Source organism: Elephantulus edwardii, unplaced genomic scaffold, assembly GCF_000299155.1.
Source record: "Elephantulus edwardii isolate Elephantulus edwardi_28Jun2011 unplaced genomic scaffold, EleEdw1.0 scaffold00027, whole genome shotgun sequence".
Lineage (NCBI taxonomy): Eukaryota > Metazoa > Chordata > Mammalia > Macroscelidea > Macroscelididae > Elephantulus > Elephantulus edwardii.
Genome location: NW_006399777.1, coordinates 5655627 through 5681946, shown reverse-complemented (window position 1 = coordinate 5681946; position 26320 = coordinate 5655627). Strand labels below are relative to the sequence as shown.

At 40.1% G+C, this 26320-nt stretch overlaps 1 protein-coding gene across 1 annotated transcript in view; it reads right to left on the bottom strand.

Moving 5' to 3' along the window:
* The window catches only part of KCNH8 (potassium voltage-gated channel, subfamily H (eag-related), member 8), a 427975-nt gene that overhangs the window by 144964 nt on the left and 256691 nt on the right, over positions 1–26320 (bottom strand). The window contains exons 5-6 of the mRNA XM_006883339.1: positions 22340–22580; positions 2551–2708 (exon numbers count right to left, since the gene is read on the bottom strand). Coding sequence (XP_006883401.1) covers positions 2551–2708; positions 22340–22580 — 399 coding nt within the window. The remainder of the gene's footprint in view (positions 1–2550; positions 2709–22339; positions 22581–26320) is intronic.

Below are 26320 nucleotides of genomic sequence, written 5' to 3'. Positions count from 1 at the left end.
GAGGTGAAACATTATCTGAAGCATCGCTGTAGTTGGGGAATAATGATGGTTCTGGCCAACGCTCATCAGAAGGTTCAAGGGAAAAATTCGCATAGAATTTTAGCTTTATAAGCTAAGCTTATAAAAAAAAAAGGTTTTTGTTGCTACAACCAACTACAGGGATATTTTTATAAAAACCCAAAAATCAAAATGATAAATTGCTACTGAAATACTGCACAAAATTTCATAAAGAGTGACACTGGTGCCTCTCTTCTGGGCATGTCCTTAGGATAGTGTCCACCTCCACAGCCCTCTAGAGACGCCACTGGCCATGTTGTCAAAACTTATACCAAGACCACACTGTCTTCATTACTATTGTTTTAGAATAAGTATTAATATCTGGTGGAGCAATTTCTTCAGTTTTGTTTTTCTTTATCAAGAGCCCTACTCTTGGCCCTCTGCACTGTCATATAAATTTTAGAACCAGTTTGTCAAGTACCACAGAAAAAGGACTATTGAATTTTAATTGGGGTTTTACTGAATCTATAAATCAATCTGGTGAGAAATGACATCTTTACAATGTTGAGTCCTTCACCCCATGAAGTAGTATATTTCTCCATTTATTCAGGTCTTATTTAATGTCTTTGAATACATTTTTTAAATTTTCTCCAAAAAAAACCCCCAAACCTGACAATGTTCCTCTGCCCTCTTTAATGTTTCACTAGTCAGTTATTTTAGAAGGAACTTGCTAGGTCCTTCTTTTCAGTTTGTCTTAGCTTGGAAGCTCACCTGAAACCTGTTCACCACGTGTGATACTGTTGGTATTTGAAATACTGATGTGAAGCTTCTAATATGATAGCAACATGTAAACCCCAACAGACAGATACCTGGAACATATATATGTGTTTATATATGTTTATACATACATATAAATTTACTATTATATAATATGGTGACCTAGTGGCAAGAAGCTACACTGCCATCGCGAAGGTACACAGTTTGAGGCCACCAGCTGCTTCGTGGGAGAAGGATGGGCAATCTCCTCCCGTGCGATTAACTGTCTCTGACAACCCACTGGAGAGCCAGCTATGGGTCAGTTCTGACTCTGTGGTACACAACAACAACAACAACAACCACCATATTTAGAACTTATCTATTCGGGATTCAATCAGAAATGAAACAAAAAGTATATTAGCATTTAGTAGTGAAGCAGTAAATTAACTTAGAGTAAAACTTAATTAATGAACATTTATCTTTCATTTCATCAGGAGAATCTGGAGTGGGTTTTTATAGCACTTTGTGAAATATATATGCTTTTAGATTTCCTTCAGATTTTACTGAAGTATTATTTTAAGTCATTATTTTTTCATTAAAGTATACTTATCTAGTCAAACGCCATCCTAAAAAGCACTTTAAGAAGCCTCAATTACAGTTTAATGTAGCAGTGATTGATACTCTATAGTAGATTTCCTCTGGTGTTTTCTTTTCATTTGAGTTATAAACCTCTTAAAAATGCTGACATGCTCAACCTCCCAAGCAAGAAAAAAATAAAATGCATGAGAAAGTGTTCTTTTGTAGTTAGTTAACAATTGAAAAAGTTTGTACTAAGTGGTCAAGATAACTGTTCTATGTTCATTCTAAAGTGAATAATTACTGGCTTTGAGACATTGATGACTATTTCCTATTTAAAATTATGTTTTTCAATTATTGACAGGGGATTTTCAAATAATTAGGAAATTTGTTTAGTCTGAACTAATGTTTCCTAAATTTCACATGCTAAAATTGGTTCCTCTAGCAGTAAACTGCATTAATGGTAGAAAAATGTTATTATGCTCTTGTAAAAGCCCATTTCACAAAGGAGCACTTAATACACTAAAAAATATTGCGTAATAAAGAAGGTTACTATTGCATGTCAGCAGACTTTCATTTCTGTAACAAGACAAGAAAGAGCACAAGGGGTTTATAGAAATAAAAAGGAGAAAAGCTTTTAATATTAATGCAAATTCAAGAAGACTTTTAAGTTTTATGGCTGCTGCCTCATTCAGCATTTTTATAAAAACTTCTTGTGACTGAATTTTCTTATTTTAACCACAGATTTCTCTCTCTTGTCTTTTACTGGCATTGCCTATAAACAGAGATGGGAAGTTAATGGTTAGGCATTAACTTGGAAAAACTTCCTGTCAACAGAATTTTGCAGACAGACATCTATGAAGGCAATACAAAGAGATATTTATATTCCAAAAAAGAGTCATCTTCTCTAGCAGGTTAGTATTTAGGTTAAGATCTATATTGTATTTGCACATGTTGGTTTGACTCTTTAAAGAAGGAGAAACTAGGAATAAAAATTTCAAAAATAAACCAAAACACAAAACTGATTTCTTCAAGTGTAGTATTGGGGCATTCCACACATTATATCCTATCACTGTGTATCCATCCCAGCATGTTTTTGATAGAGTGCCCAAAATCCTGGATACATAAATGGTCATAAACATTTAAACTTGAACATGTGAGAAACAGACATGTGGGTCGAACCAAATCTCAAGGTCACATGGAACGGAGCTCTTTACTCACCACTGTGACATTGAAAGCGTACAGGAGGTCAAAAGGCAGAGCAGCGATTAAATCAATGATGAACCATGTCGTGACATAGTGGATGCATATTGATCTTGCTTCAAAGATAACTTGACCAGACTTGCTGACATAGGTTGTTCGAAAATTTAAAATAATATCTGCTTGAGGAAAAAAAATACAGAAAATAGAGGAAAAGAGAAAGAAGGGAAGAAAGAAATTAAAACAGCAAGGAAAGTTAAGAAAGAAAAAAAAAGAATGGGTGGAAGGAGAGACAGAGGAGACAAAATGGTATAAAGTTAGATAAATAATAATGATTTCAGAGTAAGAACATTCATACATCTGTCTTCACAATTTTAATACAACTGAAGAAATACAGAGGAAACAAAGTACTGTTTTTTAAGCATCTTATATTTCCAAGCCCTGAGGTCAGGTGTTAACTAAATCAAATAATAACAACATTCAGCACCTACCAATCACTCACTATACACCAGATACTGTTCTAAGAATTTAGTTTATATTACTTTACTTAATCTTTAAAACATTTTGAGTTTACAATCTCTGTTTTAATAAGTCAAACTGAGTCTTAGTGAGAAAATGCAACTCATTCAAGGTCATACTGCTAAGAGTAACAGACTTTGAAATTCACATAGGTATAATTTTTCACTTAAATTCTTTCTTCTCTGTGATACAAGTTAATTCTGTTTATGAAGACAGAGAAGTTACTTTGAGGGCTAAGGTGCTTATCATCTAAACGATAGTATTTTTAATCACCTTACATGCAAGCAAAACTGAACAAGAAAATGGGAGATTAAGAAAGAAAAATGCATTTGAATTTTGGAATTCACATAGAATATGGAATGTGCAATGGAATGTCAGAAGAACGAGCAAATTTGTCTTGGAGGAAATACAGCATGAACTCTCCTTTGCATGACAAGATGCCATTGCATTTTACTTCGGACCAGTTACCTGAAGGGTCTAACCCCTGGAGAAGGATCTCATGCTTGTGAGGAAAGCAAGAGCAAGAAAGAAAGAAACAAACAAAAAATGGTAGGCAGAGACCTTATCAAAATGAGTGATACAGGAATCAAAGGCAAGGGCTCAAATAGCAAAAACTGTGAGGAAGGAACAGGGCAGTCAGTGGTTCCTTCTGTTGTTGGTAGACTCCACCCATATATATAACTATATACGGACTGTCCTACTAGGTATTTTGTTCTGATCATAATCTTGTGAGGTAAGATTACACAAGAATCAAGCCAAAGAGATCCCTTTTATTACGTTGTACTAGAAACTGTCAACAGGCTCCCACTCATCAACCTTACGCACAACAGGACAAAGTCCTTTCTGATCCATATTATGTATGATACCACTGCTGTTTTAGTCCTCTATAATCATACTCTTAACAGCTGTATAAAACACTCCTAACAGGCAGGGAATATAGAAGCAGAAGTTGAGGCCCAAGAGAGATCAAGTGAATTGTGCAAGGTCAACAAAGATTATGAAACTGATGCACACATAAAATGAAAGTTATCAGCTACTCAGTGAAAGAGCAAATCTCACATCATAAATTCCTTAAATCTCCTAAATTCCAGTTCAGGGCATTGGGTGTTGGGGATTTAACTGGTATCAGCCACATGACTGTTCTGAATTAACCAAATCTTCTTGATTACCCAAAACTTGGTCCTGCGTCTTTGTGAGCGACATAACTTTTAAAAGGGTACCATTAAAAGCCAGAAGAATGAATGTCTCCCATGCTTTAGGCACGTTATCTGGAAGGGATAGTCCTTGGAGAAGGACATCATGCTTGGAAAAATAAAGAGAGAGGAAGACCTTCAATAAGAGAGATTGGCAGAGTAGAGCAATAATGGGTACAACGAAGGTTGTGCGAACAGGGTGGGCTAGGACTTTGTCCGGTCATATGTAGGATCACTTTGGATGGAGTGACTTGAAGACACTTTGACAAGAAGTCAGAAGAACAAGCAACTACATCTTGGGAAAGTACAGCTGGAACACTCATACTTCAGACATGTTATCAGAAGGGATAAGTCCAAGGAGAAGAGCCTCGTATTGGCAGAGGATGGATGAAAAAGACAAGTCGGACCCTCATGGACATAGACATAGTGGCCAAAGTGCTGGGCTCAGACAAGGTTACGGCTGTGAGGAAGGGAGCGAACCGGGCGGTGGTTTTGTTAGTTGCACATAAGGTCACTATGAATTGGAACCAACTTGGCAGAACTAAATAACAATAGTGTTACTAGGAATCAGAATGAATTAAAGAACCAAAACAGAAGTGTAGACTTCGGCACAGAATATCTTTTTGTTTGTTTGGTTTTTAGGTGAATCATTTCCAAATATCATGTGTTGTTGTTGTTAAATGTTGTTGAGTCATTGGTGACTCACAACGACCCTATGAATGAAAGTCCTCAACACTTGCGTGATTTTCATCCTTTCTCCAGGACCATAGGGTTTCCAGAGGCAAGCTATTTAAAGAAGTGGATGCCACTCCTGCTTCCAATATCATATGTAGGAAGCTTTTTTTTTAAAAAAAAAAGAAAAAAAAAGCCTTAATCGTTGTTGTTGTTGTTGTTAACTGCCGTTGAGTCGCAGGAAACTCACAGAGACCCTATGAATGAGAGTCCTCGATGCTTGGGTGCCTTTCATCCTCTCTCCAGGTTCATAGGGTTTCTGGAGACAAGCTATTATGGAAGTGGATGCCACTCCTCCTTCCAAGCCTTAATCATTACATAAATGAAAAGAAGATATTCTAACAAAATTACTTTTATACACAAATAGTAAAAGAAAAAGAAAAAAAGGACAAAAGTTGGTTTCCTTTTAGTATATGAATACAAATAAAGTTGAGATACCAGAATATTCTTAGGGGAGAAAACTTTTAAGTTGCATGTCATATTTCTAAGATAGACAGTGAAGAGATTGTCAACAGCTTCAGCTTGCTTGGCTCCATAATCAATATTCATGTAACAGCCTAGAAATCAAAAGACTAATTGCATTGGGAAAATCTGCTGTCAGGTACCTCTCCAAGAATACTGAAGAGCAAAGATGTCAGTCAGAGACTAAGGAGTGCCTGATCCAGACCATGGACTTCACAATTACTTACTATGCACCAGAGCTGGACAGTGACTAAGGATGATAGAAGAATTGATGCCTTTGAGCTGTGGTGCTGGAGAAGAGTGTTGAATATGTCATGGACTGCTAAGAGAACAAACAAGCTTTTTCTGGAGAGGGTGAAATCTGGATGCTCCCTGGAGGCAAGGATTCTGAAGCTCCGTCTGACATACTTTGGGCATGTTGCAAGGAGGGACCAGTCCTTGGTGAGGGACATCATGCTTAGAAAGGTGGAGGGACAGCATAAAAGAAGATCCTAGATGAATAGATTGACTCAGTGACAGAGGTAATGGGGGGGGAGGTAGGTGTGTCAGAGACAATGAAGTTGGTTCAAGACAGAGCAGAGTTCAGAGCTGTTGGACATAGTAGAGTCGCAATGAGATGGAGTCGACTTGACAGCACATAAAAACAACAAGAATAAAGATACTCAGTGTCACAGTTTTCGTTACGAAGAGTGGAGCTTTGTCTAATAATTACTCTCATTTTAGTAAATTATTTTCAAAAGCTACTATTTCATCATGCAAAACAATAAGTATATTCCTGGCATACCAGGGCTTATGCCATCTTTCCCCCACATTTCATTAGTTTGTGTGGTTCTGCTATCCATTTTCTCAGGCATATTATCACCCACATTTGACCAATGACTCTCAGCTAAAGAACTTGTGTAAGGTAGTACTGATAATCCTAAACAGAGACAGGGAATCTTTTTACACCCAATCCCATTGTGATCCCACTGTCTTAAAGACCTCTCGCTCTTTCAAATACATTTTGGAGGGATAATACTAGGTCAGTATATCTAAAATGCAATCTGATGTTAGCTCTTAAATTCTGCATCATCACCTCCCACATTAAGAAAAGGACAGAATTAATTGTGAGGAAATGAACTTTCTTGGAATCTTGCAAGTATGAGAGGAGAATTTTTGTTCAGGGGCAAGTGAGAAATCATTTGGCTTTCTCTCCAATGTTAAGGATATAATGATGTGTCCAAGAACTAGGACACCTTGATTGTAAATGTTCCTTCAAAAAAGAAAGACAGAGATGGGTAGTAGGATTTTTTTTAAGGGTGGAGGAAAAGCAGAGAAACAAAAAAGAGTGTGAATAAGAGAAAAAGCTTTCCAGATTTGGCAACCCTCATAAAAGAATCATGGAGCAAAGAAAAGCTTTGCAAGCGCTGGATGCATCTGTTCCTCCCCCGTGGCTGTATCACTTTCCAAAATATCTTTGTGTCTTTGTCTAATTAAACCAGCGACTTATTCTCCTGTAGACTCTTCTAGACAATGTATAACTCACCTGAAAGACATTGGTTACGGGTTTTATTTAGAGACAGCTCTAAACCATGGTATAATTTCTTTTAACATAGAATGTATCAGTGGATATTCATCAATATTTAAGTTTCTGACCAGTAATTTTCTAGTTAATGTTGTGAATTAGAAGACACACACACACACACACACACACACACACACACACACACACCATGTACACACATATACACAGTTTGAATTAGGAAAAAAATATTGCAAACAGTATAGGCGTGGCATCCACTTCCTAAACAACATGCCTCCGGAAACTCTATGAACTTTGATAAATGTCAGTAGTTTTAGAGGGGCTTCAGACTTTTTGTTCACAGGGTCGCTATGAGTCGTGCTTGACTCAAAGGCAATCAACAACAACAACAACAAATTAATTCTTAAGCATTTATCACCTAGGAACCTTATATATCCATGCATTTGTAAATACATCAATAATTATCATATTATCATATGCCGTCTATGTGGTTTACAGAATTTTCCTCAAAAATGAACATATAATAATAATAATGTTATGGTTACTTGCCATACATTTTTTTCCAACTTACGCTCGCTGATACAATAACAACGTAGCCACTACATGTAGAACAGAAATTTCCTTTGCCACAGCTGACAGTTTTTCTGGGTTTGAAGCTGTTGTTGTAATTACGGACTCAATCATAGAGAGTATTCTTGACACTCTGCTGACCCTCTGCTTAATACAAGATGATACTCTCTAGTGACCTAGTGACCGTGGCCACTGTTGGTAGGTACCATCGTCTCAACTCTGACTCCGACAGCATGTCTACATAGAACAGATCAAAGGCCTGGCTGACCCTGAACCGCTCGCATGATACACCCTGCTTACCGCCTGTACGGGGTGAGGTGGTCACCACCCCCATGGTCTCCCATTTCACTGTAGGGATCATTAAGTCAAACATACTTGCTGGTTTTGTGATACAGTTAAAAGGGGCCCCAAGAGTTCCACATTCATGTTTCAGCCTGCTACTAGCTAGCAATATGACTCTGTTGTTTGGTTCTGTTGAGCCAAGAACGTCTCATAGTGACCCATCAACAACAGACTGAAGATTAGTCCTATTGTGTGCTATTCTCACAACCTCTGCCATGCGGAAGCCTGGTTCTGCAGTCCCTCTACACTGTGTTAATCCGTCTCATTGAGGGTCTTCCTCTCTTTCACTGATCCTCCATTTTTCCAAGCATGATGCTTCCCCCCCCCCCCACCAAGGACTGACAACATGCCCAAAGCATGGGAGAAGAATGTTCACCATCTTCACCTCTCAGGACCACCCTGGCTGTACTTTCTCCAGGGCAGACTTACCTGTTCTCGGGCAGAACATGGAATGTTCAGTACCCTTAGCCAACATCACAATTCAAAGGCATCAATTTTTCTTTGGTCTTTATTCATTGTCAACTTTTACAAGCATATCAAACAATGGAAAATATCATGGCTTGGGCCAGGCACACCTTAATCTTTAAAAGGACATCCCTTCTCTTTAGCACTTTAAAGAGGTGCCTGACACCAGTCTGCCCAACGCAACACGTCTTTCGTTTACTTGACTGCTGCTGTCATGGGATGTGACTGTGGATCCCAGGGGGAAAAAAGTGAAGTCATGGGCAACTTCAGTCGTCTCTCCACTCATCACGATGCTGGCTGTTAGTGCCGTTGTGAGTATTGTTGTTTTCTTGATGTCGAAAGGTAATCTGTATAAATTTTGTAATCCATATCAAAACTGAGTTTTAGCAAGTGCTTCAAGTCTTCCTCACTTTCTACATTCAAGGCCGTGTCATCTCCATATTATGTAGATTTTTGTTGAGTCTCCTTCCCATCTTGAAATCACAAGTTGAGTTTTTCTTCAACCCTGATGTCCACGCTCTCTACTTACTTACCCAGCATACATATCCAATTCCGCAAACAGAAGACATCAGGAAGTTAAGGAGGTGTACAGGGTCACTATGAGTTGCATTCGACCTGATGGCACATAACAACAACATACTGAACAGATAGACAAGAATACAACTTCACACACACCTTTCCTGGTTGTAAAACATGTAGTTTCCCTTCTATTTGACCTACTGCTTCTTGGTCTAGTCCCTCCTTAGAACTTGGGCCACATAAGACGAAATGAATTCTTACCATCATCTCTTCTCATGTCCATTCTGATTGTTCTTCTTCTAAGACTGATTTATTCATTCTTGTGGCAGTCCAAGAATAGTTAATATTTTTCCCCCAGCAACATAATTCAAAGTAATCAGATCTTTGGTATTTCTTCATTATCCACCTTTCATGTAAATGTTGTTGTTGTTGTTGTTAAGTGCTGTTGAGTCATTGGTGACTCATAGCGATCCTATGAACAAAAGTCCTGGACATCTCCTGTATAGCTTTCATCCTTTCTCCAGGTTCATAGGGTTTCCAGAGGCAAGCTATTATGGAAGTGGATGCCACTCCTGCTTCCCAACTTGTTTTAATCAGGGAGCTCCACCAAACACTGTCCACCCTGGGTAACCATTATCGCATTTGACATATAAGACTGAAATTATCATGATTGGGTCAAGCACATCTTAATTTTCAACATGACATCTTAGCTTAATAGTCAAAGTGGTATCTTTGCTATTTAACACTTTAAAGAGGGTTACTGCAACAAATCTTCCCATTGCAATGTATTACTTGGTTTCTTAACTGCTGCTTTTTGATGGGCATTGGTTGTAGATCCACATAAAACAAGATCTTAAACAACTTCAACACATTTTCCATTTATCATTACGTTGTTTACTGGTCCTTGTAGGATCATTTATTTATTATTTATTTTTACATGCCTCACCAGAAGGATGTAGAATATAGTTAAATTCCCTGACTATTCAGAGGGCATTAAATTATTTACCAATCAATCTATTTGCCTTCTTGTCTTTCACTTTTATATGAGCATGATTAAATGAAGGACATATAATAAATAACTGGGTAAATGTTCTGTTTTCCTGTTGTTAATATTTCTGAATATAGTCTTCGCAATTACTTGTTTTGCATCTGTGAGCTGGACAATGACTAAGGATGGTAGAAGGAAAGTTAATCCCTTTGAGTTGTGGTGCTGGAGAAGAGTATTAACTATACCATGGACTGCTAGGAGAACAAACAAGTTCGTCCTGGAGAGGGTGAAGCCAGACTGCTCCTTGGAGGCAAGGATTCTGAAGCTCCATCTGACATAATTTGGACAAGTTGCAAAGAAGGACCAGTCCTTGGAGAGGGCCGTCATGCTTGGGAGGGTGAAGGGACAGCTCAAAAGAGGAAGGCCCTTGCTGAGATGGATTGATTCTGTCACTGGGTTATGGGGATGGATGTATCAGAGACAACAGGATGGGCAAGGGATGGAGCAGGGTTTAGGGTTGTTGTACATGGGGTCATTATGAGTCGCAGGAGACTCGATAGCACATAAGAAAAACAACAACAATAACAACCACCACCACCATCATATTAAATGGCTTTGCATATGACCTAAAAAAGTAAGATTAAATTCTGGGTTTTTTCCCCCTGGTTTGAATTCTCTGAGACCTACATAATTAGAAAGGAAAACAAACAAACAGACAGACAGACAGACAAAACAGTTAAATTTAATGCAGTGAAAATTATTAGATTTCCTTTCTTTATTTGTTTGAGTATCAACTGTGAAATAAATTTTAAAATAATATTGGCTTATCATTAAGAAGTAAATCATCTCTGTAAATGTTCATTTAAATAAATAAAGAAGTAAATGAAAATAATGGTGGGCATGAGAACATTAGTGTCATAGACAAATAATTAAAATCTTCATTTAGCCTTTTCTTTAAAAAATTAATCAAGCACTACCATGCAGGTAGAGAGATATTTAGCTGAACTAGCTTCCAACCAACACCATACAGATGGTGTTTTCCATTGCTTCTGAGATACTCTAACACAGCAAGGTGTCACATCAAAGTTGAGCTGGAAAGTGTAGAAAAAATGAATAACAGAGCTGGTTAAGGAAGAGTCCTGAGGCTAACCATCTCAAAATTAATTTTAATTGATTGTCAATACCAGTAGATGAGCTTTTCACACACACACACACACACACACACCCCCCTCCATGGTCATGTATCTGCTTTTATGCCTCTATTAGGTTAAGTGAGACAATTAGAGAAAATAAGAGATAACAGATCCATGGAGAAGAAGCATTTAAGGACCACTGCCTTTAGAAGGAAACAAAAAAGGGATGTGTTAGAAGAAGGCAGGCTGGTGAGTTGAGGAGTGGTTGATGTTGGAATGAGCTTCTGCTTTTTATTAGTAGTGCCAGTATCATCATGATGGACACTTACAGGGCTTTGACCTTGACCATCAACATTGTGTGTACAGAAGAAAAGGGACTGGAAAGTCCACTACCCCAAAGTCTCTTCGCAATGAATCCATTTCTGTAATTCTTGATAGTGCTGAGCTCAACGATGAAGTCCTTCAGTGATGGGAAGCTTCCTACTTTTTGAAAGCATCCACTTTGTTTGGACACAAATTTCATGAGTCAGGTCTTATTTTTCTCAATGGATGCATTCTTCTTGCAACTAAATTTTTCTCCTTGGTCCTTGTTTTATCTTCAGCAGAAACACAGACTATATTGTCTTCTCTCACTCAAAGGACCATCCCATAAACAGGTAGAGATCAGTCAACAAGTTCTTCTCTGTCCTGTAAGCTAAATATCTGAAGTCCTTTTCAACATATTTACGTAATATGGTCTCTAAACCTCATCACAATTCTCATAATGTTCTCTAGTTTGATGATTTTAATAACAAAGTCCAGGGGGGAAAAGGGAGCTCTGGTGGTCTAGTGGTAAGAAACTGTGCTCCCAACCCAAAGACACACAGTTCGAATCTACCAGCTGCACCATGGGAGAGAGATGAACAATCTCCCGTTGTGCGTTTTACTGCCTTTATAGCAGCATTATTCACCATTGCAAGAACAGCCTAGAAGTCCAACCACAAATGAATGGACTGAGAAACTATGGTACTTTCACACAATGGAATACTACGCAGCACACAGGAGCAATAACTGTAAATTATTACCTAAATTGGGAGGGACTGGACAGCATAAGCTGAGAGAACTAACTCAGTCCCACGAGGATAAATATTGTATAAAACCATTACTGCAGAATTCATATAAGGATCCAAGAAGGGTGGGAGAGGTTGGAAGCAGAGGGATGAGGATGTGCAGGGGTTGGAGAGGATTAATCATGGGGTTGTACAGTTTGATGGGTGAAGTGTGAGGGAAATTGGGAGAATCTGTTCTGTCAAACCATGTATTTTAATTTTGTAAATAAACTAGTATAATAAAAACCAAAAAACCTGCTTGAGGGTCAGCTATGTGTCAATTCTGACTTTTCATAACAGCAGCAATGGATAAAAACCTTCCACATAACCCTTTAGCTCTCTTTTTCTTCCTTCCTTTTTCTCTAAGTATTAATTTTACAAGGTAGAGTTCTGTAAAAATTCTCACTTACTGTCCAAGGTCTGTATTATACTGGCCTTGTACATCACTTTTACATTGTACTGACTTTGTGCTTTTTAATGCCTAAGTTTATTATACCAAAATATCTCCACATATTTTCCTTAAATAAATGTACACTGCTATGTGTAAAAGTTAGTTATTTTAGCCTTTTAGAAATTATTCACTTTGTCAGTAATGTATAATTCTGAATTAGATACTGAATTTTGGATATTTGGATTCTTTTTAATAAAATTAATCTAATGATGAAACATAAACCCACTGAAAAACACTGATATAAGAGAAAAATACATATTTAATTACAGAAAGACCTGGCATGCTTACTAGAGGTCTCAAGTGGTAAAATTTATTAGCTTATTCACAGTAAAAAAGATAAAAACTATCTTATGTATGAATATTCAGTCATGCATTTGAAAATTAGTAGTTGAAATATCTTCATCCCATCTGAAGTAAATACTGATTATTTAAGTTACAAAACTTAGAATGAATAAAATCTTATATACAGAATCATTTTAAAAAGTGTTAAGTAACGCACTTAATATTTGCCTCACATTATACACCATGTACATGCACACTGAAGAGAAAAATATTAGCTAAAATGAGACAACACGGATTTTTATACGTTAGTTATAGCATCCACTTCCTAAACAATATGCCTCTGGAAACTCTAGGAACTTTGACAAATGACGATAGTTGTAGAAAGGGTTCAGGGCTTTTGTTCAAAGAGTTGTTCCCCTTGCCTCTAAGAAGCTATGAGACCCGCTTGACTTGACTTTTTGAAAGCATCCACAATCAACAACAACAACAATGTACACCAAAGCAAGTAATCCTTATTGGAACTGTTGCTGTGTGCCGTCTAATTATTATTAATCTGTTGTTGTGTGCCATTGAGTTGGGGGTCACTCTCCAACAGGTTTTCAGAGGCTATAAATTCCAAGAGAGGAGATTGCTTGTCCTTCTTTCACAGAGCTGCTGGTGGATTTGAAATGCATGCCTTTGGGACTACAGCACAACTTCTTACCCCTAGGCCCGCTTTACGGATGTCTAAAAAGATGTCTGGATTTTTCCATGTTGGTAGAGGAAAGTCTGGTGGCTAAGTGGTAGTGAGTTGTGCTGCCATGGAGTTTGAAGAATGACATTAAAAAAGAAATGAAATGAATTCTTTAGTATTTTAAACAATAAAATTAGATTTAATTAAGAGGGGGAAAATTAGGATCTCACCTAAACACAGTATGGCTTCATTTTTATGATGAAATCGGTAGAGATTAGCCATATTTTTCTGTTGTACTAAAATTTTATTTCTACTTGTGGTTCCAGTAATTCAGTCTATTTCAAATCCTTGTGGACACTAAAACCACAAAAAGATTCAAAAGTCCATGGTCAGACTAATTTTCCCCCCAGTAATGTACGGGCAGGACCAGCAGTAATGGGGGTGCTAGGGCACAGTCCTTCTCTGTCCTACTTGTGTGAGCATCCAAATTGCTGAACCCCAGCAAGAAAGCTTGGAAGGAAAAGAGTGTCTGTGCTACATCTTCCCCTCCGTGGTGTTATCTGAGTAGGCGTGGTAGGCGATGGAAAATCAAGTCAATGTCTGTTGACAACTTCATGTTGTTAGATGCCATCAAGGTGTCTCATAGTTGCCCTGTGAACAGATCTGAACCTTTCCCATGCCTGCACTACCTTTCAAATCTCTGTCATGCGCCAGCCCATTCTAATAGTTTACTGTGTCATTTCATCTCATGGAGGGTCTTTCTCTCTTTTAATGATACTCTACCTTTCCCAACATGACGTCTTTTTTCCCAAGGATTGACTTCTCCTGACAGCATGCCTGAAGTACACGAGCTAAAGTTTCACTATCCTTGCCTCTAAGAAGCACTCTGGTTGCACTTTCTTCAAGATCTGTTGGTTCTTTCAGCAGACTATGGAATATTCAGTACTCTCTGCCAATACCACAATTCAGAGGCATCGATCCTTGTTTCATCATCCTTATTACTTGTTCTGTTTTCAGATGCATTGTTGTTGGTTGCCTTCAAGTTGAGCATGACTCATAGCGACCCTGTGAACAAAAGGCCTGAAGCTCTTCTACAACTATTGACATTTATCAAAGTTCATAGAGTTTCTGGAGGCATGTGGTTTAGGAAGTGGATGCCACTCCTACTTCCAAACCTGTCACAGAATGTTATTGGTAGAGTCACCTGTGATGCATAATGACCCTATGTACAGCAGCTCTGAACCCTTCCCTGTCCTGAGCCATTCTCACTAATTCTGACACACCAAACCTCTTCACCCTATTTGCTGTATCAATCCATCTCATCCGAGGTTTCCCTCTTCTGCTCTGTCTGTCCACCTTTCTGACCATGATGTCCTTCTCCAGTCTCTCCTGGCCATGTGCCCAAAGTGAGGCAGAGCTTCAAAACCCTAGCCTCCAAGGAGAGACTTGGTTTCACCCTCTCTAAGGCATACCTATTTGTTTTCTTGGCAGTCCATGGTATGTTACAGACTCTTCTCCAGTACCACAACTCAAAGACATCTATTCTTCTTCTCTTATTCTTAGTCATTGTCCAGCTCTCTGAAGCATAACAAGTAATTGAGAAGATCACAGCCTGGATTAGGTGCACTTTTGTTTCTAGACTGACATCATTGCTCTTCAGCACTCTGGAGAGGTCCATGACAGCAGATTTTTTCCCAGTACAATTCGATTTTTTATTTCCTGACTGCTGGTGCTAAGAGTGTTGATTATGGATCTGAGCAAGCTGTAATTGTTAACAACCTCAATCTCTTCTCCATCTATTATGGTGCTGCCAACTGGCCCAGTGGTGAGAAACGTTGTCTTCTTGATGTTGAGCTTCAATCTGTATTAAAGACTATAGTCCTTGACCTTTTTCAGCAAGTGCTTCAAGTCTTCTTCAGTTTCAGCAAGCAAGGTTGTGGGTGTCATCTACATATTGTAGGTTCTTAATGAGATTCCCCCAATCTTGATGCCACACTCCTCCTCATAAAGCCCTGCTTCCTGAATGCTCTGTTCTGCATACAGATCGAAAAGGTACGGGGACAGGTTGCATTCCTGATGCACTCCTTTCTTAATTTCAGATGAAGTACTTAAAAGTACCATGGCTTGGACCAGGCAAACCTTAGTTTTTAAACTGGGTAAGTAAATGACTTGTTTTTGCTTTTTCACTTGGAAATAAGTAGGTTGGAGCCTCGTAATACATCACACTTGAAATACACACAAAACATGAAACAGCCAAACTATTAATAAATGAATCTGGAGGAATAGCATATTTATTTCTTTTGCAGGGAGAAGATTTACATCTCATGTTGATACTATGTTCTGAAGTCAGTGAGCAGAGAATAAGTAAGCCAGAGTTAAAATATATCTGAAATATGATGTGTCACTCAGAAAGTATATCATGACCACATATCATCTTTCACTCAGTCAAGTATGTTTCTCTTTTCCTTCAACATTAAAAGAAATTGTGGCTTAGTCAGTTAAAAATCAGATAAGGTGGTAAGCTTGCATTAAGACCCTGTTGTATGAGTTTAAAAACAGCAAAGCCATAATCAATTGACCAGCATTCTCAGTCTTTGTGAGAAACAAAGAACACAGGGCACTGCACACTGTGGTCACCTAGTCACCTGCCTCCTACTTTACCCCCTAAGTTTTTGAGCTGAATAAGGAGGGAATAAGGCCTTATATTTAAATACAATTCTAAAAGCCCAAAAATGAAATCCGAATATACAATGCAAAAGACAGTCGCAAAAGACAGCTGTTCACCAGAATCTGTGTTTGCTAGTTTCTAAAGTAATACAGATGGACTTGTAGCGGAAATTGCACAGCCCTCTTTGCATATGACTAGACTCTTGCACAAGGAGGTGATGGGTGGAACTCACATGCTTTTCGTCCATAGCAATGTGTACATTTGCCTAGCCACACTGTTTGGGTGTTCTCTTGCGCCGGCTGGAATGTAAAACAGAATGACTTTCCCATTAAAGATGGCCTCATTCCCAGGGCCTAAATGAAGGCAGCCTTCCCTCCTTTCTCCCTGCTGCTGGTCATTAATCTCCTCTCAACAACATGAGGCTGGGGTGTGTCGGGGGGGGGGGGAATACATTTCTGGATACCATCAGCCATTGAATTAGCATCGCAGCTCTTGTTACAGCACCAGATTGCTACAGCATACAAAGTAAACTCGACTGTTTTTGGACTGATGTAGAAATCTCGCAGATCTCAGTGCTGTGAGGATACGGCTTTGCAGTGGGTCGTAAGAGTCTAATCTAATAAGACTTTTTAATCATTATAGACAAGGGACTCACTCAGTTATCCCTTCTTTTCCAAGGATGACTGCATTAAATAGTAGCTTTCTTCTTGCCAATCTCTACTAAAAAATGGGTCACAGTCATCTCAGCATCGACTATTTCTACAGTTGTGCCTGTGTTTTCAATACCCGAGTACTGCCTGTTAAAACCAAGCCATTGATATGATCCACTGAAATGATCCTTGTATACTCTTCACAAAAGAGCTGCTGATTTTGGAATGAAAGTCAAGGGACAAGCAAAGGCGGGGGGCGGGGGGTGTCTAAGTATTAATAGTGGAAAGAGGTCTAGTTAGACAAAGACTAACAAGCACCATGTGATAAACAGAGGCTGCAGTTGATTAGAAAACTCTTTCCCAGGCTTGCTTCTTTGCCTCTGAGTCTGTACTACTCTGTAGTACAGAGTTTACACCTGGTGACCCCGTGGGACAGAGGAGAACTGTCCCCTAGTGCTGCCGAGGCTGGCTGTCATCTTCCCGGGATCAGGTCACCAGGTCTTCCTGATGACGAACAACTGATGACTTGGAACTTTTCCGTTAGCAATGACCCTTGAGCCGTGAAAAGACAGTTCCATGAAAAACACAAGCACAGAAATGATGCCATCTCATCTTAGAGAGTAGTTCTGTCATTGTTTATCTTGATTATAACACACACACACACACACACACTGAACACTGAACACTGCAAGAAGACAAGAAAACACTTGATAAAAGAAGAGTAAAGAAGGAGATAGCAAAGATCACACTCAGTAAGAGTCAAATGGGAAAAAGTTCATGATTCTGTGATAACTTTCAAAATCCCAAACTCACCATATTCTTCTGTGTTTCTAAATTTAGTAATGTTCCATTCTAATCCCAAACCTTGTTCAAAATAAAAATGATTGCTTCATATATTATGAATATGTGCTTCTTCTCAAAGTCTATTTACAGTAATGTGTAAGTCATAGGGACACATTATTCTCAGTTCTGTGCTGAAACAATTTTCCCTCAAGTCTGCTATTTCACCAACTTTCCAGACTGAAATGAAAATCAATTCTCATACACAATGAAATATTTTCCTATTTACCCAGCAAATACAATTTTTTTTCACAAGTATTGAATCTTCTAGGTAAGTAAATAATAAAATTAAGATAATATTAATGACATTCTCTCTGAATCATTTCATTAAATGAAGTGACTCGATAGTATAAAAAATTATCAGATTGCCTTATGTAACTTAAAACTCCTCACAAGTTATCACTGTCTAAAATATTAGCATGAACAAACTTCATTTCAGCTAGAGTTTTGTTTAGAAAGAAAATGCTCCAAGAAAAACAGTTTTTTAAAAGTGTACTTGTGTTGTTCACTATACAATATGAAGATACATTAATATATTTCAGCCCAAATAGTTCCATCCCTCCTTAAAATAATGCTAGATGGATGATCTTTTGTATTTGTCACTTCTTTTGATTAAAAGGATCTTCATTAAGACATACTGCTGATTGTTTCTTCACTTCCTTTCTGGGTTTAGAAAGTTCTAGGAATGGTATCCACTTCCTAAATAACGTGCCTTTGTAAACTCTGTGAACTTTGATAGATGTCGATTGTCATAGAGGGGCTTCAGGCCTTTTGTTCATAGGGTCGCTATGAGTCATGCTCGACTTGAAGGTGATCAACAACAACAGCTTTGTGGTAAGGAGTTGTGCTGCCAACGCTAGGCAGGGGGTTCAAATCCACCAATCTCTCCATGGAAGAAAGATGGACAATCTCCTCATGTGAGATTTACAGCCTCTGAAAACCTGCTAGAAGGTTCAGTTGGTTCCAACTCAACAGCACACAACAACCACCACTATTTCTGTACTTAAATAGTATGTTATCAGTTGAGCAACCTTCCCCCCCCCCAACTTAGGCTTTATTTTTTCTCTATGACTCATTTATTATTTTCTCTACAAGACTTCTGGTTGCCTAGTGACAAGGAGCTGCACTCCAGTCTGGAAGGTATATGGTTCGAAGCTACCAGTTGCTCTACAGAAGAAAGATTGGGCAATCTCCTCTCGTGGGATTAACTGCCCCAGACAATCGGTCAATTCCAACTCTACAATACACAACAACAACAACATATTACTCATCACCAACAAGCATGCTTTGTATTTTACTAATTGGTTGTGTTTATAGTTTCTCTCTCCCATTAGAATAGAGATCAAACATTTACATTCACATGTTCGAATGAGTCTCCAACTCTTGGCCTCTGTATCATCAGCATTGAGAGCATTGGCTGGCAGATGGGAAGGGCGCAGTGGACACAAGCTCAGTTCCAGCTTGTATGGGTCACACATGGGTCAGTTCCAGCTTGGCGGGACACATAACTTTCTTACACTTGTTAGATGAAGAACAGCTTTACCCAAAATAACAATGAGCTCGACCATATCAAGTATCGGGAAGAGGCACAGTTTAGGGAAAGGGTCATAGGATCGCGATGAGTCGAAGTTGACTTGATGGCATCCAACGACAATATTACTTAAATACTTTTCTAAGGCTCACAGCGAGACCCAAATACCTAGGTAGGCAATATTGCCATCTAGTGGCAAAAACATACTACACTCACCACTTCTGGGGTGGGGGTGAGGGTCCTAAGAAGGGTCTGAGGGGTGTGTCTAGGAGATCCGTGATTCATGGTATTAACAGAACCACATCAAAACACACACACACTCGCCTGTGTGGACATTCCACGAGAGAACCCACTTTGTCCCCCAAACTTTAACATCTTGGCTGAAAAAAGTAGCACCATCTTGAAACGTTCATTGCGTAGCTTTGATCTGCTTGGCAGAGTTCCTTTCTCTGAGCTTTTAAGATCCATTTCTCACCTTTTATAAACCTATATACGTGACGTATTTTTCAACTCTACTTCCTCTTCACAGTAAGGATGCTGCCCCTACCATCATGACCAGGTAAAGACGTAGGGATGGACTTTGTGAACTCAACTTGTTGCTTTTGCATTTGAACTGACTCATAGCTGAGTGTCAGCAGGGCTTCTGAGGCTGGGAACAGTATGGCAGGAGATCGCTCGTCTTTCTACTTGGAGCCACTGGGGGATTCAAACCACTAAAGAGGTGTGACCTTTGAGTGAGCAGCACAACGCCCTACCAACTCTGCCACCATTACTCTAAACAGGGAGTCCATCTGCTCTGCAAAGGAGATCCAAGGGCGAGATGAGTGAGCAAAGGCTAGGCTTGGTCTAAACAAGAACAAAGCAAGAACACATATCCCCCCAGACAGAGTCACAGAAACTGGGACCTTCCTGGACAGTCATGTTGACCTTTAGGTCTGTTTCCCCAGGACTCCTTGGATCCCTCTCCTTCCCCAGACTTCTATAGTCACGGCCTCCTGTGGGCAAGGGGGTTCGCCCTCTATGAACTCTCAAGGCTCCTCAGTCATCAAACTGGCTCCGCTTGACCTAGGCTTGGGAGGCAAACTGCTCATATTGAGAATATTGAGAAGTAGGTGAAGCCACGTAAAGGTACTGGGTGCTTTTGAGATCACACGTGACTGGGTGTTTGGAGAATTGAAAAGAGTATTCGCAGAAAGGTACCAGAATCCTGTGTTCCTGCCTTTTCCCAAGCTCCTTCGGAGTAGCCCACACCCAGATGAGGAGGGGGTGATAGTCATTTATTGGAAAGAAGCTGCTCATTTCTTTCCTCGAGGAACACCACAAACACCCTACCAATAGAACAGTGACTCAGATCTTACTTGCTCCTGCTGATAAAATGTTTCTGGCCACTGGGCATCTGACCCTACTTGAACACTCCTAGACCATCGTGTTTTAAAAGATCTTCCTTTATATTGTCAAGGCATATACTTCTAAATTTTACCCACCGATGTTAGGAAATCTAGTCATTTTCCCTGCGATTGCCCTTTTAAGTATTTTTAAAAAAATTTTATTTTATTAATTTAAATGTTTACAGAGATTTTGGATTTTCATTCATTCATTTTTGTGTTTTTCTCCCTGCCCACCCCTCCCCGCCCTCCCAGTTTGCTCTTCTCTTTGGAAAGTAAAAGAAAAATTCCTCCATTGGTATACAATCTCCCCCATCCCTCTTTGAGTACACTCCACTATGCAACCTTCACTCTAGACTCTAGTTATCACATATTTCCCAAGTATTTTCTATTCTAGATTAAATATCTTCAGTTACTACAAATTTGACATGTCATGATTTTTGATCCTTCATGAGAGCTGCCACACTGTTGACTTACTAAACATGTTTAGCTACGTTAAAACAAAAAGAAGGGAAAAAAACTTTATAAAAGAAAAAAATAAATATAGAAAGAAAGAAGAAAACAAGAAAAGGTAACTTCAAATGCAAGTAAGTGCAAATACACAAATGTGTCTTTAAATAAAGACAAATATTATTAATGCCACATGGGGAGGGACTGTTCAGTACCACTGAGTCACTGGGGCTCACAGTGACCCTACGGACAACTGATGAGAAGCTTGCCCTGTCCCATGTCATCCTCCTCATCTCCGATACACTCAAGCCTCTCGTTACAGTGATGGCGTCAATGCAGCTCATCAAGGGTCCCCCCTTCTTCACTGACCGGCCGCCTTTCCAAGCATGATGTCCTTTGCCAAGGACTGAACCTTCCAAACATCAAGCTCTTCACCACTAGGGCCACCAGAGCTCTCCCTACACCATGGGCTGTTTGTTGTGGTTGTGAGGTGACATCAAGTCCAGAGCAACTCAATCCCAGCATCCCAGTGAACAACAGACGTGGAGCCCGTCGTGTCCTGTGCCATCCTCATCATTTCTGGCACACTCAGCCCACGGCTGCCGGCACGACATCAATCCATCTCATCGAGGGCCTTCCTCTCTTCCACCTGCCCCAATCCCTTTCGACTCATGTTGTCTTTTTCTAAGGACTGGCCCCTCTGGACAGCAAACCCAGAGTAAGTAAAGTGAAGTTTCACCATCCTCGCCTTTAAGGAGCACCCTGATTCCCTTCTCCCTAAGACTTACTTATTTGTTCATTTGATAGTCTAAGGGGTTACTCAGTACTCTTTCCAATACCACAACTCAACTGCATCAATTTTTCTTCTGTCGTTCTTAATCGTTTCTTTCATTAAATCATTACTACCTCTCTTGATTGACTCAACAGCATACACAATTCTTAGCTTTTGTGACCAGGCCAAATATAGCAACCACTATCAGAGATTGCCAGAGAGCCCCATGGCATAGAGTACCCACAGTGGGTTCTTCCAAAGCCAGCTTTCATCCTACAGAGCTAAGGTGATGAAGGATGCATGAGTACCAACACAACGCCCGCCAACCTAGTGTGGCCCATTGTTTTATGCATTAAGTACAGAGACATGGACACTTTTTTAGATCTGTTGAAGGAGAAGAAGAGGAGGGCAACAGAAAAGGGTAATTTTTGGAAATCCACACCCGTGGTTCTCTAGAACTTGCATCCGAGGTTCAGCCAGGCCCATGCAAACAGATGCACGTTTGCACTCCTGTCGGAGAACCCCGGGCCCCACGACTCCCCCAGCAAGCCTCCTCCACAGGCAGCAGCTCCTACCTATGATGAAGAGGATCTCCACGGCAATGTCGCTGACCGTAGTGCTCCGCGTCGTGGACAGGTCGTCGTTGTCGATGAAGCAGACGTTGTAAGGTACGGTCACGGCGACATAAAACGTCGCCAACAGAATGAGCCAGTCCCAGCCAGCTTTGAAAGTGCTAAAATGCAGAAGGATGAATTTGGACTTTTTCGCATCCGAGACTTTATACTCCGGAAATGCTGGTTTGTCCACGAAAACATTCTGTGAAAAAAGAAAAAGAAAAAAAGGTGAGTAGGGTGAGGCCACTGTTAGAGAAAAGGATTACACATTCCTCTACACACACCGTGGGCAGGGCAGTCACATACACAACGGCAGTACATCTCACAGGGGACCTTTCAACAGGAGATGTAGGGACTAACCTGGGCTGAGGTCTTTGATAGAAGGAACGTGACATAGTTTAGTCATGACTGTCCAATGAGATGACATAGTTTAGTCATGACTGTCAAATTAGAGCTCTGGTGGCCTGCATGGGCTGCCGGCCCAGACAGGTGGGTCAAACCTGCAAGGGGCTCCCCAGAAGAAAACCAACCTCTCCCCATGATATTTCTAGTCTCTGAAAACCTGCTGGAGTGTCAGCAACGAGCCGGTTCTGAGTCCATGTCACAGAACAAGGTCAACAACTTTGAATGAGTAATCCATATTTTGTTCTTTGAAACAAAAAAGAGCTTATTATTTAAGATAGGGCCTAAAATCACCCACAGTTGCAAATACAACCCTACATGCAGTGCAGACACGAAGAGAAGGTCTGCATTTCCATTACTGTGGGGACAATTTGTCCACCTACGGTTTTCAGATGACAATCATTTTATAAGGAAGATATTTGACTTGAGATTCTTTGGAACTATTATTTTTTCTAGAAAGGATATAGATATATGACCTACATACTGTTATAAACAGCTCTTCAGCAACTCTTCAGAATATAACCAGGCTGTGCTAGCTACATGCACACTTCTTTTCTATCTTGGCTGTCCGAGATGCTTTCGCTTAGAAAGCCTAACCTCACAGTCCAATTGACAAGGATCCTGACACTGGCCAGTCCCTGTGACATTGCAAGGTGAAAAATAGCTACTCAAGGGTTATTATCTGAGGCTTAGAAGGAGAAAAAGCAATGTTCACCATGCAGCTGATTCAATGGAGAAGAATAGCTGGGGTGTCTGATAACTGTGAAAGGACTTCACTTTGAAAGCAATCCGAAATGAGGAACAATTCTCTTTATTATTTCTGGATAAAAAAAGGCCCAGCCATCCCAGGGGCGGAGATTTGACAAGCCGGAGACCAGATACCTGCCAACCTTGCTTTGACCTCAATTAATGAGAAATACCAGATAGGTAATGGGAACTTAACATTGAAAAGTTAAGCTGAATTAACGAACAGTGAATCACTCTGGGAGGCAAGCTAAGTGCAGACCACAGCGTCGTGTTCTTGTCTCAGCTGCTGAGGCAGGGCCAGGTTAATGTAGTGCGGTCAGGAAGGCTCGGAGGACCTGAGGTTCAGAAAGGCTGAGTAACCAACCAAAAAACGCTTAACTCATCAGTGGCATGGACTGGGGACTACCTGTCTCTGCCTCCTGAGTATTAATTCTCTCTCTGCCTCGTCTCTCTCTCTCTCCTTCTCTCTGGTCTCTCTCATTCCCAGCACATGCTTCTCATTCCATTAACAGGGCGACTCGGCCCCCACAGGCCCCCACGTGCATGCCAGCATTTCATGGTGGAGTACCATTTGCTTCACTACTCCCAGATGGTTCCTCGGTGCCCATCTGCCACTACTTCTGGTTTCCATTTAACTCCCTGATACTGGACCTGTCTCCTTCATTCTCTGATTTCTAAGCGTAAATGCCATCCAAAGGTGGACTTTGGCATGTGAGTGAGAGGAGGAGAATGAAACAGTTGTAATGGGCTTCTCATCAAAGCTCAGGCTAGTGTCTAAAGGAAGAGGGACGTAAGGTCCACCGATTCTCTCAAGGTTGCTAAGCACTTCCAACTCCAATATCACACAGTGGCTTCAAGTACACACACACACACACACAGAGACACACAGACACACACAGACACATACACATGAGTGTACAGGCACACACACACGCATAGTCCAACGCTTTTGAATAGTCAATGAAACACAGACAGACATTCCTCTGGTGCTCTCTGCTTTCAGCGAAGATCCATCTAACATTGGTTATAATGTCCCTGGTGCACAAACTCTTCCAAACCCAGCCTGTCCACCTGGAAGTTCTCTGCTGATGTACTACTGTTCCAGTCGTTTTTGGATAATCAACAGGATCTTGCTTGAATGTGATGCTAACGATACTGTTTAAGAATTTCCACACTCTGTTGGATTTTATTTTTTTTTTTTAAATTGGGAATCCCAAAACACTTGATTGTGCTTACACAAAACCTATGGGAGCCCTGGTGGCCTAGCGGCAAGAAGCTTCACTGCAATCCTAAAGGTATGAGGTTTGAGGCCACCAGCCACTCTGAGGGAGAAGGATGGGCAGTCTCTTCCCATGTGATGAACTGTATTTGAAAATCCGCCAGAGGGTCACCTATGGGTTGGTTCCGACTCTATGGTACACAACAACAAAAACGTGCAAAACCTATACTTGGGCCAGAGGCAGTCATTAGAACAGAGCAAAGAAAACACTGCATGGTTCAAAATCGGACAAGGCGTAAGCCAGGTATGCATCCTGTCTCTATACATTTTCAATCTATATGTGGAACAGATCATCTGGGAGGCTGGACTTTCAGAGGAGGAATATGGTATCAAGATACGAGGAAGACTCATCAATAACTGGCATTATGTAGAAAGCACAACCTTGCATGCTGAAACTGAGAAGGACATGAGGCATTTGCTGCAGAAGGTCAAGGACTGCAGTCTTCAATATGGATTGAAGTTCAACATCAAGAAAACAAAGATTTTCATCACTGGTCCAATTATAAACATCATGGCATACGGAGAAGTGATTGACAATATTAACAGCTTCAGTCTGCTGGACTCCATGATCAACACTCTTGGTACCAGCAGTCAGGAAATCAAAGACATTATTTGAAATAATGGGAACTATTACTTCCTATTCAGAATAAGTTTCCCACAATGTGATTTAAATTTTTCCTTGTTTGAGCAGCTCAGTCTTGGGGGTGAGGTCTTGAGAAAAAGGAAGCATATTCCTGACCTCCCATCCATATTTCCTTTCAGGAAGGGAGGTCCATCCATTCGGAGATGTAACTTTCTACTCAATCTAACTTTAGTATTTTACCTTCAAAGATAAAAAAGAGAAGCATATTCTTGGGTTATAGGTGAATGTTTACAAATACATTAGAGATGTAGTTGTAAAAGCTCAGTAATACACTGCAAGAGTGGTATCCACTTCCTAAACAAAAAGCCTCTGGAAACTCTATGACCTTTGCGAAATGACGATAGTTATAGAAAGGCTTCAGGTCTTTTATTCACAGGGTCGCTGTGAGTCATGCTCAACTCGACAGCAATCATCATCAACAACAACAACATGCACTGCATATCAGAAATGTCAGACCTAGAAATTAGAAAATAAGTCACACTATTCCATTTCCACAGGTTGCCTAACACATATTATTTAAAGTTTTAAAAACTACCGAGAATCCAACAGCTAATCATCTACTGGAGTTGGCATGATTTTAAGAGGAAATTCTGTACATATCTTGACAAAGCTACCTGAGTGAAAACAGCCGCTGTTCTCTCCCTTCACCAGTGCATCTGTAAGCACTTGCAAGAAAGATTTTCAGTGGAGAAAGTGTATATTTATCAGCGGGAAGGTGAGAGGAAATAAAAAGACACACTATTTGTACCATTCAGGTATACTTAGTTTGTTTAAGAAATTACACAATGAACTAGTCAACAACTGGTTAATGGTATTGTTAAGTGCAATTGATTATGACTCATGGTGACCCTATGAACAAGGACCTAAACCT